Source organism: Bufo gargarizans, chromosome 1 (assembly GCF_014858855.1).
Source record: "Bufo gargarizans isolate SCDJY-AF-19 chromosome 1, ASM1485885v1, whole genome shotgun sequence".
Taxonomy (NCBI): domain Eukaryota; kingdom Metazoa; phylum Chordata; class Amphibia; order Anura; family Bufonidae; genus Bufo; species Bufo gargarizans.
Window position 1 is genome coordinate 367,816,319 of NC_058080.1, and position 13,693 is coordinate 367,830,011.

Genomic DNA, 13,693 nt, shown 5'->3' on the forward strand with positions numbered 1-13,693 from the left:
TATTGCTGGTTAAATGCACTTGGTGTGACAGCTTCACCCTGATGTAGGCTTTAGCCAAAAAACAACCACACCATTGAGGGTTAAATGCACTTGGTGACAGGCGCAGCTTGCCCCTGATTTTGTATATGGCCAAAAAATGAACAGACTATTGCTGGTTAAATGCACTTGGTGTGACAGCTTCACCCTGATGTAGGCTTTAGCCAAAAAACAACCACACCATTGAGGGTTAAATGCACTTGGTGACAGGCGCAGCTTGCCCCTGATTTTGTATATGGCCAAAAAATGAACAGACTATTGCTGGTTAAATGCACTTGGTGTGACAGCTTCACCCTGATGTAGGCTTTAGCCAAAAAACAACCACACCATTGAGGGTTAAATGCACTTGGTGACAGGCGCAGCTTGCCCCTGATTTTGTATATGGCCAAAAAATGAACAGACTATTGCTGGTTAAATGCACTTGGTGTGACAGCTTCACCCTGATGTAGGCTTTAGCCAAAAAACAACCACACCATTGAGGGTTAAATGCACTTGGTGACAGGCGCAGCTTGCCCCTGATTTTGTATATGGCCAAAAAATGAACAGACTATTGCTGGTTAAATGCACTTGGTGTGACAGCTTCACCCTGATGTAGGCTTTAGCCAAAAAACAACCACACCATTGAGGGTTAAATGCACTTGGTGACAGGCGCAGCTTGCCCCTGATTTTGTATATGGCCAAAAAATGAACAGACTATTGCTGGTTAAATGCACTTGGTGTGACAGCTTCACCCTGATGTAGGCTTTAGCCAAAAAACAACCACACCATTGAGGGTTAAATGCACTTGGTCGCAGCTTGTGCTGGCGCACCACAAGACACAAAATGGCCGCCGATCACCCCAGAAAAATGAGACTGACAAACGGTCTGTGCAGCCTAAAAACAGTGAGCAATTGAGGATCAGCAGCTCAATGATCCACAGCTGCAGATCGATCAGTTAATCAAGTCCTTTGGAGGAGTTAATCTGCCTAATCTCGCCCTACTGTCGCAGCCGCAACCTCTCCCTACGCTAATCAGAGCAGAGTGACGGGCGGCGCTATGTGACTCCAGCTTAAATAGAGGCTGGGTCACATGGTGCTCTGGCCAATCACAGCCATGCCAATAGTAGGCATGGCTGTGATGGCCTCTTGGGGCAAGTAGTATGACGCTTGTTGATTGGCTGCTTTGCAGCCTTTCAAAAAGCGCCAAGAAAGCGTCACAAAAGCGCGAAGAAAGCGACGAACACCGAACCCGAACCCGGACTTTTACGAAAATGTCCGGGTTCGGGTCCGTGTCACGGACACCCCAAAATTCGGTACGAACCCGAACTATACAGTTCGAGTTCGCTCATCCCTAATGAACACGCCATAGCTGCGAATATATACCCAACAAATTGAGAGGAAATCATCCTCATTTGTAAAGCATCGGTTACACTGGAACTTTTTATCCCGAAAAGCCGCTGTAAAAAATCACCGATATTAAGGGGAACCACGCACTCCATAAGTGCACTAAAACCGGAGATCCAATAGAATAACATTTAGGCCACGGTCCAGTAGCAACTTACAAGACTGTTGACAATTACTATTGTGCACATATTTAACTTCTTAGGTTACTTTCACACTTGCGTTCAGAGCGGATCCGTCTGAGATGGATCCGCTCATATAATGCAGACGGTGGATCCGTTCAGAACGGATCCGTCTGCATTATACTGAGTGGAGCGGAGGACAGACAGTGCCAGACTGATGCATTCTGAGCGGATCCGCATCCACTCAGAATGCATTAGGGCTGGACGGATCCGTTCGGGGCCGCTTGTGAGAGTCTTTGAACGGAACTCACAAGCGGAGCCCCGAACGCTAGTGTGAAAGTAGCCTTAATTGGGTTACAGTAATTTTAGTAGCTAACAATTTATGCAAACAGTGATATTTTATGTCATTTTTATTGTTGTTTTTTAGAGGTACCGTCAATTCGATTTTTATGGTTATTAGTAATAAACAATCTAGCATTACCATTGGCTAGCGTTCTGTGTGTTATTCCGGATGCAGGTGTGCCCCCCTTACTAATTCTTAAAATATATAAGTATTTATTCTGCACAGTGAATGCCGTAATGGAAAAAACTAGATGGACATATCACTGTTTTTTGGTTACCCTGACAACCCTCACATATTTCTGTACACAGAAATAAAAAAAACTGTTATACAGTTAGCAATACAAAAAAAAGCAAAGGTTTTTTATTTTCTTTCAAAGTAGTAAAACATAAAAAAAACTATATAAATTTGCTATTGCTGTAATCATATGGACCTACATGATACAGCACAACTTCGTGGTTTCACTTACTCCCTCCACCTTCCCACAAATGTGTAAATTTTACAGTTTCCTTACTTCCTACGAAGTCTCTAGCAAATCTAAACACAAGAGCCAAAATGACGTCATGCCAAGTTTAGCTGGAGGAGGAGTTGCATACCACACCACCTACTGTATAAATACCAGCATACCAGACATTCACTGTGGCCTAGACAATTGTAAAACATACGTAATATGGGAAAACACCTTCAGCATTTGTCGAATAGCATATTCAGTTGTACAGCTGTGCACAACCCTCTGTTTGTTTCACCAGAAAAATCACGCATGCAGCACTAGCCTTCCCGATGAGCTTGCATAAAATTTGCAGCCTCAGAAACTGCCTTATCTTATTATTTTAAAATTAATAATATGCTTCTTACAGTTTTATATATATCTTATCAGTTTAAAGAGCACCTATCAGCACGATCAACCCTATTAAACCAGGCATACTACCTGGTAGGGTTGATCGTGCTGATTAAAATTATATCTTTCTTTTGATTTTAGCTTGTACCGCTGCAGAAATATCATTACTTATAAATTAGTTGGAGCACCAAGGGGCTGGCTGTAACCCTAGTATCACTGCTACAGATATGCCCCGGTGCTCAGTACATTCCCCCTTCTTATTTGACTGCAAGAGAAAAACATCACATCCTGCCCTATCTTCTGGCACATGTGCTTTGGCTTGAAAACTGGCACCTGCGCTCTACATCTGTTGTTATTTACCAGTCAGCGCAGATTCACAGTGCGCATTCCATGCGGAAGCGTTCCTCCTCTGTCTATGAAGCCGCCAGTGCCTCTACTTCCGGGTGTAATGACCTCATTGGCACTTGTGCTCTGTGAATTTGTGCCGCTCAGCAAGCAGCTACAGATCTAGAACACAGGGGGGCGAGTTTGTGAGCCACAGCGCAGGCGCCAGAAGATAGAGCTAGTCGATATTATTAAAAAATTGCTGCAGTGCTACATGCTCCTATATATTACTGTCCCTCCTTAGATACTTTTTTGCGGCTCCAACCTTCACACTATAGCAGACCCAGGAATGTGGACCTTTACAAAAAGTACTTGAGTACTCCTGGTGTAGGGGTTTCCACCTAAAGCAAAACATTTGTTGTTTATGTAACTTGGCATCTATATAACTTCGGAGATCTGCTGTCTCACTTCAGCAAATGGCATTTATTATGCAGAGAAAGTTTATACAAGGCACTTACTAATGTATTGTGATTGTCCATATTGCCTCCTTTGCTGGCTGGACTAATTCTTCCATCACATTGTACACTTCTCATTTACAGAGGTTATTGCCACCTCTGCAGTACAGATATGAGGTGAACGGGAGCAGCTGCACATGCGTGACTATGCATGCTTCCACGGTCCAGGCCATCAGGGTGGTCATATAACCTCTGGAAACAAGCAGTGTATAATGTGATGGAAAAATGAATCCAGCCAACAAAGGAAGCAATATGGACAATCACAATACATTAGTAAGTGCCTTGTATTAACTTTCTCTACATGATAAATGCCATTTGCTGAAGTGAGAGAACCCCTTTAAGTTTAGGTGGACAGTCTCCCTACCACGCAGTTCAGTTTGTCTAAGACTTGCTGGGATACTTTTAAAATCTCAGTCCCTTTTTATTGTTGCTTATTTAAAGGGTTTCTACCACTTGCTGTGGACACATTTCGTTTTCAGACACTAGCGATCCGCTAGTGTCTGATGTACCATACAAGCCAAGTATTATATTCCCCCGTTCCGCCGTTTTCTTTAAAAAAGCACTTTTATATTTATGCAAATGAGCAAATGTGCTATGTGGGCGTCTTTTCAGCACCTAGAGGCTCCGTCTACCTTCATAAACTGCCGCCCAGCTCCTCGCTCCAGCACGCCCATCTCCTAGTGAAATCGATCCTCCCCCTGCTTCTGGCGTCCGAAATCTGCGCTGTTCGTCTCTGCATTCGGCGGCATTCGGCGCAGGCGCAGTCAATGTCTGAGCGCTCGGACATTGACTGCGCCTGCGCCGAATGCAGAGACGAACGGCGCAGGCGCGAGATTTCGGACGCCAACGTGTGACCAATGTTAAGGTCAGTGATTGGTTGCAGTGGTCACATCTCGTCAGAACTGCAGCCCCGTACCTGGCAGAAAGGATTTGGAAGGCAGTGCTGGAGAACTGGGCGATTCAACAGTTAAATAATGCTTATAGCTGCTTATGTCCCAATTTTCACTAATCGTGGACAACCCCTTTAATGCAACTAACATAATATTGTACAGGATTGTTTTACTGACACTGCCAATTTTCTGTCTCACTGTGGCAGTATATTGGCTGACACTTTTGTTTTAGCGTCTCAGAAACTGATAATTAACTTGATATTTTTCACCATGTAGCATCAAGAATAAAGTGATAGTATTACCATAAGTTGCTGAGAAGCAAATGTAACGATAGCAACAAAAACAAAGATAAAACATGATAACATACTCTTGCATTTTCCATAGTACATGACCTCCAGGTCCGGCTGTCCACGACATTTGTTTGTGATTAGCTCACATTCATCTTGATATGTGTTGCCATCTGAGCCACATACGGGAATATCGCTATTGAGACCCGAACAGTCAGGTGCACATTCGCACTGGGGGCGACCATCTTTCAGAAGACATGTCTTACCAGGTGGGCATTGCACACCATCACAGCTGTCTGTGGGGTGAAAAAAGAATATTAGACACAAAGTTGCTGCATGTCTAGACAGCCTGTCTAAGGCCCCCCATACACATGCATTGTTGGCTGAACCCACCAAGAACGCAGTTTAATGTGTACAGGGAGCTTCCAACTGTCCCCCAACAGATGATGTCGAGGGAGAGAGGAATGGGACGAAAATATTTTCGCCCCGCGGCTTTCTCCCCTTTCCCCATTAAGTACCCATTAAAATGTGTATGAGGGACTTGTGAGGGAGTCAGGAGAGCTAGTTGTCAGCCAAACGATCATCTACAGAATGGCCACCTTAAGTTTACACCATCTACAGGATTACTAAATCTGTCCTACTCTGTAGTGTAGTGTTCATTTGAATAGGCAGCAGCGCTGCAGTACACAGCCACAGCCACTACACAGTCAGTGTATGGGCTGTGTAGTCCCTGCAAATAGCAGATCAGCAATGTGCCCTCAGTCAGACCCCCACCGATCTTATCCTGATCACTTTTCCTAAGGATAAGCCATTAATAGTAAAGTTACAGAAAACCCCTTTAACCCCTTCATGACTTGCACCATACATGTATGGGCACAAGTCGTGACTTTAGAGATGGTACCCATATCTGCTGGGTGCCTGCTGTCTTACACAGCAAACACCAGAGGCTGAGTGGTCTTTCCTGTGACCGATGTGTTCCTGGGGAATGGAACAGCTTCCCTGAGTCATTCACTTGTTATGGCAGCCTTGGATATTCTGAAGGCTCTGAGGCCTGCTACAATAAAGTTGCTTTTAGGACCTGCCTGTGGCATGGCTCAATTGTAACATGGGAAATGTATCATTTGCGTTATTTTTTGTGTCATTTTTAAAGTCTGTCTTTGGTTTGCGCTGCTGCGTCAAATTTATAATTGGCGTTCTGTTTTATTACCTTTGGCGCAAGTGTGATGTGATTTCGCCACTATCAGTGAAAGTGCTCCATGGAGTAATCTGGCATGGAGATGTGACTTTTTTAAAATCTAAACACTAAATTTGTCTTTAAAAATACAACACTTCGAAGAACATTATGTGGTTCAGAATGTGCCAATGCAAATAAAAAAATGTAGCACAATTTGGCGTGCCCTAAGATGCAACATTTAGCACCAAAATTGCACTGCAATTCTGGAGCAAAATTCTGTCTCAAGAAACGCCAACGAACAGTTGTGACTAGCCACGCACCAGAATTATCATCCAGCCTGAGGCACTGTGATAAATCTGGGGAATGTGTAGACAGCCTAAACTTATGCCCTCTGTCAGAGATTTACCTTTCTGTGTTACTCACCTCTGCAAGGCTGACAATTGACCAGGCCTAGGAAGCCCATAAGGCTAATCTTGTTCATTGGAACGGTATAGTTAGACCAGGCTGTGTCAAGATGTCCATCTCCACAGCATTCATCCCATGTCCCTGCAGTTAGTAATATTAAGTTGCATGTTGAACTAGAACCCTCTAGAACCCAGCAAGTGCCACCTGTAAGACATAAGAAAAATGGTATGATTTCTAATAATAATAGCAAGAGCAAATTCATTGTCTTAGAGGGCATCTGTCAGCAGATTTGCACCTATGAAACTGTATGACCTGTTACATGTGCACTTGGCAGCTGAAGGAATCTGTGTTTGTCCCATGTTCATATGTGCCCACATGGCTGAGAAAAATGAAGAGTTAATGTAGCAAATCATCCTCTAGGAGCAACAGGGGCATTGCCATTACACCTAGAGGCTCAGCTCTGCAACTGCCACGTCCTCTCTACTTTGATTGACAGGGCCAGGCAGTGTAAATGTGATCACACGTGGCCCTGTCTATAAGGCCTCATGAACACAAACATGTGGTGTCTATGCTTGTGCTGTGGACCACAAGTGCACAGGCACCAACTGTGTGCCCGCCACCCGCAGATGCGGACCCACGTGAATGGGGTCCACAATCCGCATCCGATGGTACGCACCGCAAAAAGGTAGTACATGCATGCACTACCTTTTTGCAGTGCGGAGGCACGGACAGAAAACCCACGGAAGCACTCAGTGGTGCTTCCGTGGGCTTATGCTCCGTGCCTACTTTGCGCACTGTATCTTCCGGATTACAGATCCATTCAAGTCAATAGGTCTGTAGCTGTGATACGGCATACGCTGTTTGTGAGGCACAATATGGGCATGCACCTGCTACAGTCGTGTGCATGAGCAAGTGAAAAGTGTGTGACAGCTGCAGAGAGCAGAGCCTCTAGGTGTAACAACAACACCCCCGTTGCTCCTAGAGCCTTATTTGCATACATTAAAACATAATTTCAGCCTCAGCAAAGCAGGCACTTATGAACATGGGACCAACACAGATGTCTTCAGCTGCCAAGCGCACATGTAACAGGTCAGCCAGTGTCATAGGTACAAATCTGCTGACAGATGCCCTTTAACATAGTAAATCCATCTTTCTATATGACAATGTTAGAATTACTTTCAACTATCTGTAAGGATTGCACTTGAATAATGAAAGAATCTGTCCTCTAAAAGTGTTATATTAAGCAGTCTGTGTGGGTCCTCACCATTTATCCGATCCAATTTAGACTTGCAAAAAAAATGGGGATCATTTACGATCAGAAAGTCTAAAACGCCAGTCTTAATAAACGACCCCCATTGTGTCAGAATGCAAAATCATAATCTGAGGAGAATTTGCTGAGATAACATGAGCACACATATTCATTGATTTGAATCTGTATATTCTTGCATCCCTGTTTTTCCACTGACGCAAAAACAACAAAAGCATGCACTACTTTAGACTGTGATGCAGATACCAAACACGCTCATTGAAGTCTATGGCTCTGTGAAAACCACTGCGGGAATAAGGATGTGATCTATGTTCTATCACTGGTAGAGTTGAGCGATTTGATTCGTACAAATCATTCTAATCAGAGAGGAGCTTCCCCGGCTGCTCAAGAGTTTCCCCCTTGACTGACAGGGGCAGACATCTCGCATGGCCCTATCAATCTTGCGCCCATAGCATTGCTACGAGTAGCAAGCCAAGCGCAGGGGCTCTGCTGCTGCTACTACCTGAGCAGTGCAGATACCAACTGTGCACGTGCCGCTACACTTCCAGGTGTGCCCAGATGTGAGCCTTGCATGCACATTCAGCTACCTGAGCAGTGCAGATCCCAACTGTGCACGTGCCGCTACACTTCCAGGTATGCCCAGATGTGAGCGCTGCATGCACATTCAGCTACCTGAGCAGTGCAGATCCCAACTGTGCACGTGCCGCTACACTTCCAGGTATACCCAGATGTGAGCGGTGCATGCACATTCAGCTACCTGAGCAGTGCAGATGCCGACTGTGTACGTGCCGCTACACTTCCAGGTGTGCTTAGATGTGAGCGGTGCATGCACAGTCAGCTACCTGAGCAGTGCAGATCCCAACTGTGCACGTGCCCATACACTTCCAGGTGTGCCCAGATGTGAGCGCTGCATGCACATTCAGCTACCTGAGCAGCGCAGATCCCAACTGTGCACATGCCCATACACTTCCAGGTGTGCCCAGATGTGAGCCTTGCATGCACATTCAGCTACCTGAGCAGTGCAGATCCCAACTGTGCACGTGCCGCTACACTTCCAGGTATGCCCAGATGTGAGCGCTGCATGCACATTCAGCTACCTGAGCAGTGCAGATCCCAACTGTGCACGTGCCGCTACACTTCCAGGTATACCCAGATGTGAGCGGTGCATGCACATTCAGCTACCTGAGCAGTGCAGATGCCGACTGTGTACGTGCCGCTACACTTCCAGGTGTGCTTAGATGTGAGCGGTGCATGCACAGTCAGCTACCTGAGCAGTGCAGATCCCAACTGTGCACGTGCCCATACACTTCCAGGTGTGCCCAGATGTGAGCGCTGCATGCACATTCAGCTACCTGAGCAGCGCAGATCCCAACTGTGCACATGCCCATACACTTCCAGGTATGCCCAGATGTGAGTGGTGCATGCACATTCAGCTACCTGAGCAGTGCAGATGCCGACTGTGTACATGCCGCTACACTTCCAGGTGTGCTTAGATGTGAGCAGTGCATGCACATTCAGCTACCTGAGCAGTGCAGATCCCAACTGTGCACAGTGCCCATACACTTCCAGGTGTGCCCAGATGTGAGCCTTGCATGCACATTCAGCTACCTGAGCAGTGCAGATCCCAACTGTGCACGTGCCGCTACACTTCCAGGTATGCCCAGATGTGAGCGCTGCATGCACATTCAGCTACCTGAGCAGCGCAGATCCCAACTGTGCACATGCCCATACACTTCCAGGTATGCCCAGATGTGAGTGGTGCATGCACATTCAGCTACCTGAGCAGTGCAGATGCCGACTGTGTACATGCCGCTACACTTCCAGGTGTGCTTAGATGTGAGCAGTGCATGCACATTCAGCTACCTGAGCAGTGCAGATCCCAACTGTGCACGTGCCCATACACTTCCAGGTGTGCCCAGATGTGAGCCTTGCATGCACATTCAGCTACCTGAGCAGTGCAGATCCCAACTGTGCACGTGCCGCTACACTTCCAGGTATGCCCAGATGTGAGCGCTGCATGCACATTCAGCTACCTGAGCAGCGCAGATCCCAACTGTGCACATGCCCATACACTTCCAGGTATGCCCAGATGTGAGTGGTGCATGCACATTCAGCTACCTGAGCAGTGCAGATGCCGACTGTGTACATGCCGCTACACTTCCAGGTGTGCTTAGATGTGAGCGGTGCATGCACATTCAGCTACCTGAGCAGTGCAGATACCAACTGTGCACATGCCCATACACTTCCAGGTGTGCCCAGATGTGAGCCTTGCATGCACATTCAGCTACCTGAGCAGCAGCAAAGCCTCTGCACTTGGGCTGATATTTGGAGTAACAGCGCACGTGAAAGACAGAACCAGGCCAGATGTCTGTCCCTGTCAATCAAAGGGTATGTGGAGTCTCTTAAGCAGTGTGGCCAGCCCCTCACTGCTCAAGGACAAAAATTGATTTGTACAAATCAACTCTCTCATCTCTAGTCACGGATTGTTACTGACCATTGGTAGGAGATGCTGTGGAAATCCATTTTCAGCCTAGCAGTGCATGTGGAATACGGATTACACATTTAGGACAATAAATGGACATACTGACTGTCTTGCTACAGAAATTATCACAGATACAGACGTGCAAATAAGCTCTAAGAGCCACTGACCTTATTTCCCAGAACAACCAATCAGAGCTCAGATTTAGCGGTCATCTACTAACCAGAAATATGCATATATTAGGTATATTACTTGTGCAAATTGCGGCACAAGGGTAAATGTAAAGATGAAAGTGTAAAGATGAAAGTTACTTTCTAGTTGGTTGAAATGTAAACCACTTTCATTGAGCTTTGCAAAATGGCATTCAACATTCTGTGGCATGGCCTAAATGCACCTCCATGCGCCAAAAATGAGCCACAATTGGAGTGAAACTATACCAACTTAAAGTTGGAGTAAACTTAGATTAGATATATTTTTGTACATAGACCGTAAAAAATAAAAATAAAAACTGTGCCAAAAAAAGCCATTTTTTGTCACCTAACATCACATAAAGTGCAACACCAAGCGATTAAAGAGGCGTATGCCCCCGAAAATAGTACCAATCAAACTGTCACCTCATTCTGCAAAAAAATGAGACCCTAAGACAATCGGTCAAAAAATAAAAAAGCTATAGCTCTCAGACGATGGAGACACTAAAACATCATTTTTTTTTGTTTAAAAAATGCTATTATTGTGTAAAACTTAAATAAATAAGAAAAAGTATACATATTACATATCGCCACATCCGTAACTATCTGCTCTATAAAAATGTCACATGACCTAACCCCACAGGTGAACGCTATAAAAATAAATAAATAAAAACTGTGCTAAAACAACCAATTTGTGTTATAATGAATGATCAAAAAATCCCAAAGTACCCAGAAATGGTAACAATAAAAACCGTCAACTCTTCCTGCAAAAAACGAGCCCCTGCATAAGACGATTCGCAGAAAAATATAAAAAATATGGCGTTCAGAAAATGGAGACACAAAAAGATATTTTTTTCAAAAATGCTTTATTATGTAAAACTGAAACAAACAAAGTAGACATATTTGATATCATTGCATCCGGAACAACCTGCTCTATAAAAATAGCACATGAGCTACCCTGTCAGATGAATGTTGTAAAAAAATAAAAATAAAAACAGTGCCAAAAGCCATTTTTTTGGTTTCCTTGCCTAACAAGAAACTTAATATAGAGCAATTAAAAATCATATGTACCCCAAAATAGTACCAATAAAACTGGCACCTTATCCCCTAGTTTTCAAAATAGCGTCATTTTTTGGGAGTTTATACTGTAAGGGTACATCAGGGGATCTTCAAATGGGACATGGCATCTAAAAACCAGTTCAGCAAAATCTGCCTTCCAAAAACACTCCGTGTGCTGTCCGCATCCGTTGCACCGTTCCCTGGCCCCGCAAAAAAAAATATAGCATGTCCTATTCTTGTCCGTTTTGCGGACAAGAATAGGCATGTCTACAATGGGCTGCCCATTTCGTTCCGCAAATTGCGGAAGGCACACGGGCGGCTTCAGTATTTTGCGAATCCGCGGTTTGCAGACCGCAAAAAACAGCACGGTCATGTGCATGTAGCCTAAACCACAGAATCAGGGTAATAAATATTGAGTTTTGTTTGGCTGTTAACCCTCGATATGGTGAAGAAAAGAATTGATCAAAATGGAAAATCTGCCAAAAAAGTGATATTTAAAAAATTTGATATCCATTTTTCTTTCATTTTATGAGGTATCACTTTCTGTTTTAAAGGCAGAGAAACTGAAATTTTGGAAATTGCTAATTTTTCTAAATTTTGGCTAAATTTTGGATTCTTTCATAAATAAAGGTGAAATATACACTCACCTAAAGAATTATTAGGAACACCTGTTCTATTTCTCATTAATGCGATTATCTAGTCAACCAATCACATGGCAGTTGCTTCAATGCACGTAGGGTTGTGGTCCTGGTCAAGACAATCTCCTGAACTCCAAACTGAATGTCAGAATGGGAAAGAAAGGTGATTTAAGCAATTTTGAGTGTGGCATGGTTGTTGGTGCCAGACGGGCCGGTCTGAGTATTTCACAATCTGCTCAGTTACTGGGATTTTCACGCACAACCATTTCTAGGGTTTACAAAGAATGGTGTGAAAAGGGAAAAACATCCGGTATGCGGCAGTCTTGTGGGCGAAAATGCCTTGTTGATGCTAGAGGTCAGAGGAGAATGGGCCGACTGATTCAAGCTGATAGAAGAGCGACGTTATAACCGAGGTATGCAGCAAAGCATTTGTGAAGCCACAACACGCACAACCTTGAGGCGGATGGGCTACAACAGCAGAAGACCCCACCGGGTACCACTCATCTCCACTACAAATAGGAAAAAGAGGCTACAATTTGCACAAGCTCACCAAAATTGGACTAATGAAGACTGGAAAAATGTTGCCTGGTCTGATGAGTCTCGATTTCTGTTGAGACATTCAAAAATGGTAGAGTCCGAATTTGGCGTAAACAGAATGAGAACATGTATCCATCATGCCTTTTTACCACTGTGCAGGCTGGTGGTGGTGGTGTAATGGTGTGGGGGATGTTTTCTGGGCACACTTTAGGCCCCTTAGTGCCAATTGGCCATCGTTTAAATGCCTGAGCATCGTTTCTGACCATGTCCATCCCTTCATGACCACCATGTACCTATCCTCTGATGGATACTTTCAGCAGGATATGCACCATGTCACAAAGCTTGAATCATTTCAAATTGGTTTCTTGAACATGACAATGAGTTCACTGTACTAAAATGGCCCCCACAGTCACCAGATCTCAACCCAATAGAGCATCTTTGGGATGTGGTGGAACAGGAGCTTCGTGCCCTGGATGTGCATCCCTCAAATCTCCATCAACTGCAAGATGCTATCCTATCAATATGGGCCAACATTTCTAAAGAATGCTATCAGCACCTTGTTGAATCAATGCCACGTAGAATTAAGGCAGTTCTGAAGGCAAAAGGGGGTCCAACACCGTATTAGTATGGTGTTCCTAATAATTCTTTAGGTGAGTGTATTGACTCAAATGTATGACTATCATGAAGTACAATGTGTCATAAGAAAACAGTCTCTGAATGGTTCGGATAAGTAAAAGCTTTCCAAAGCTATTACCACATAAAGTGACATATGTCAGATTTGCAAAATTAGGCCTGGTCAGGAAGGGGGCAAATGGTCCGGATGTGAAGTGGCTAAATAAAAAGTCACATATTAGATATAAAAAGTCACAGCCATATACTTATGTTTGTGAAAAGGTGCACATCTATCCTGCGATGTGACTCTTTTAATAAAATTGTTGCACGGCCCCACACATCACCGATGAACAAAAAGTACACCAGCCATGAAGAAGCGCAGAAATTGCATCAAGGTGACAACTAATTCCGGCAGGAAAAAAGGCGCACTTACTTATATCAGTCTGAAAAATACGCACCAACTAAACTATGCCCCCCAAAAGAAAAAGAGGCTAAGAAACTGGCGCAAAAGGAAGAGTTAAAGGGTTTCTACCACCAGAAATACTGTTATGTAGCTGACTGAAAATAGCGATGCGCCCATGTCAGCACTACATAACAGTATGT

The 13,693-nt window shown here is 44.5% G+C and overlaps 1 protein-coding gene across 1 annotated transcript in view; it reads right to left on the bottom strand.

The window, feature by feature from the left end:
- The window catches only part of FSTL3 (follistatin like 3), an 87,954-nt gene that overhangs the window by 52,226 nt on the left and 22,035 nt on the right, over positions 1-13,693 (bottom strand). Inside the window, exons 2-3 of the mRNA XM_044284474.1 lie at positions 6,329-6,514; positions 4,812-5,027 (exon numbers count right to left, since the gene is read on the bottom strand). Coding sequence (XP_044140409.1) covers positions 4,812-5,027; positions 6,329-6,514 — 402 coding nt within the window. The remainder of the gene's footprint in view (positions 1-4,811; positions 5,028-6,328; positions 6,515-13,693) is intronic.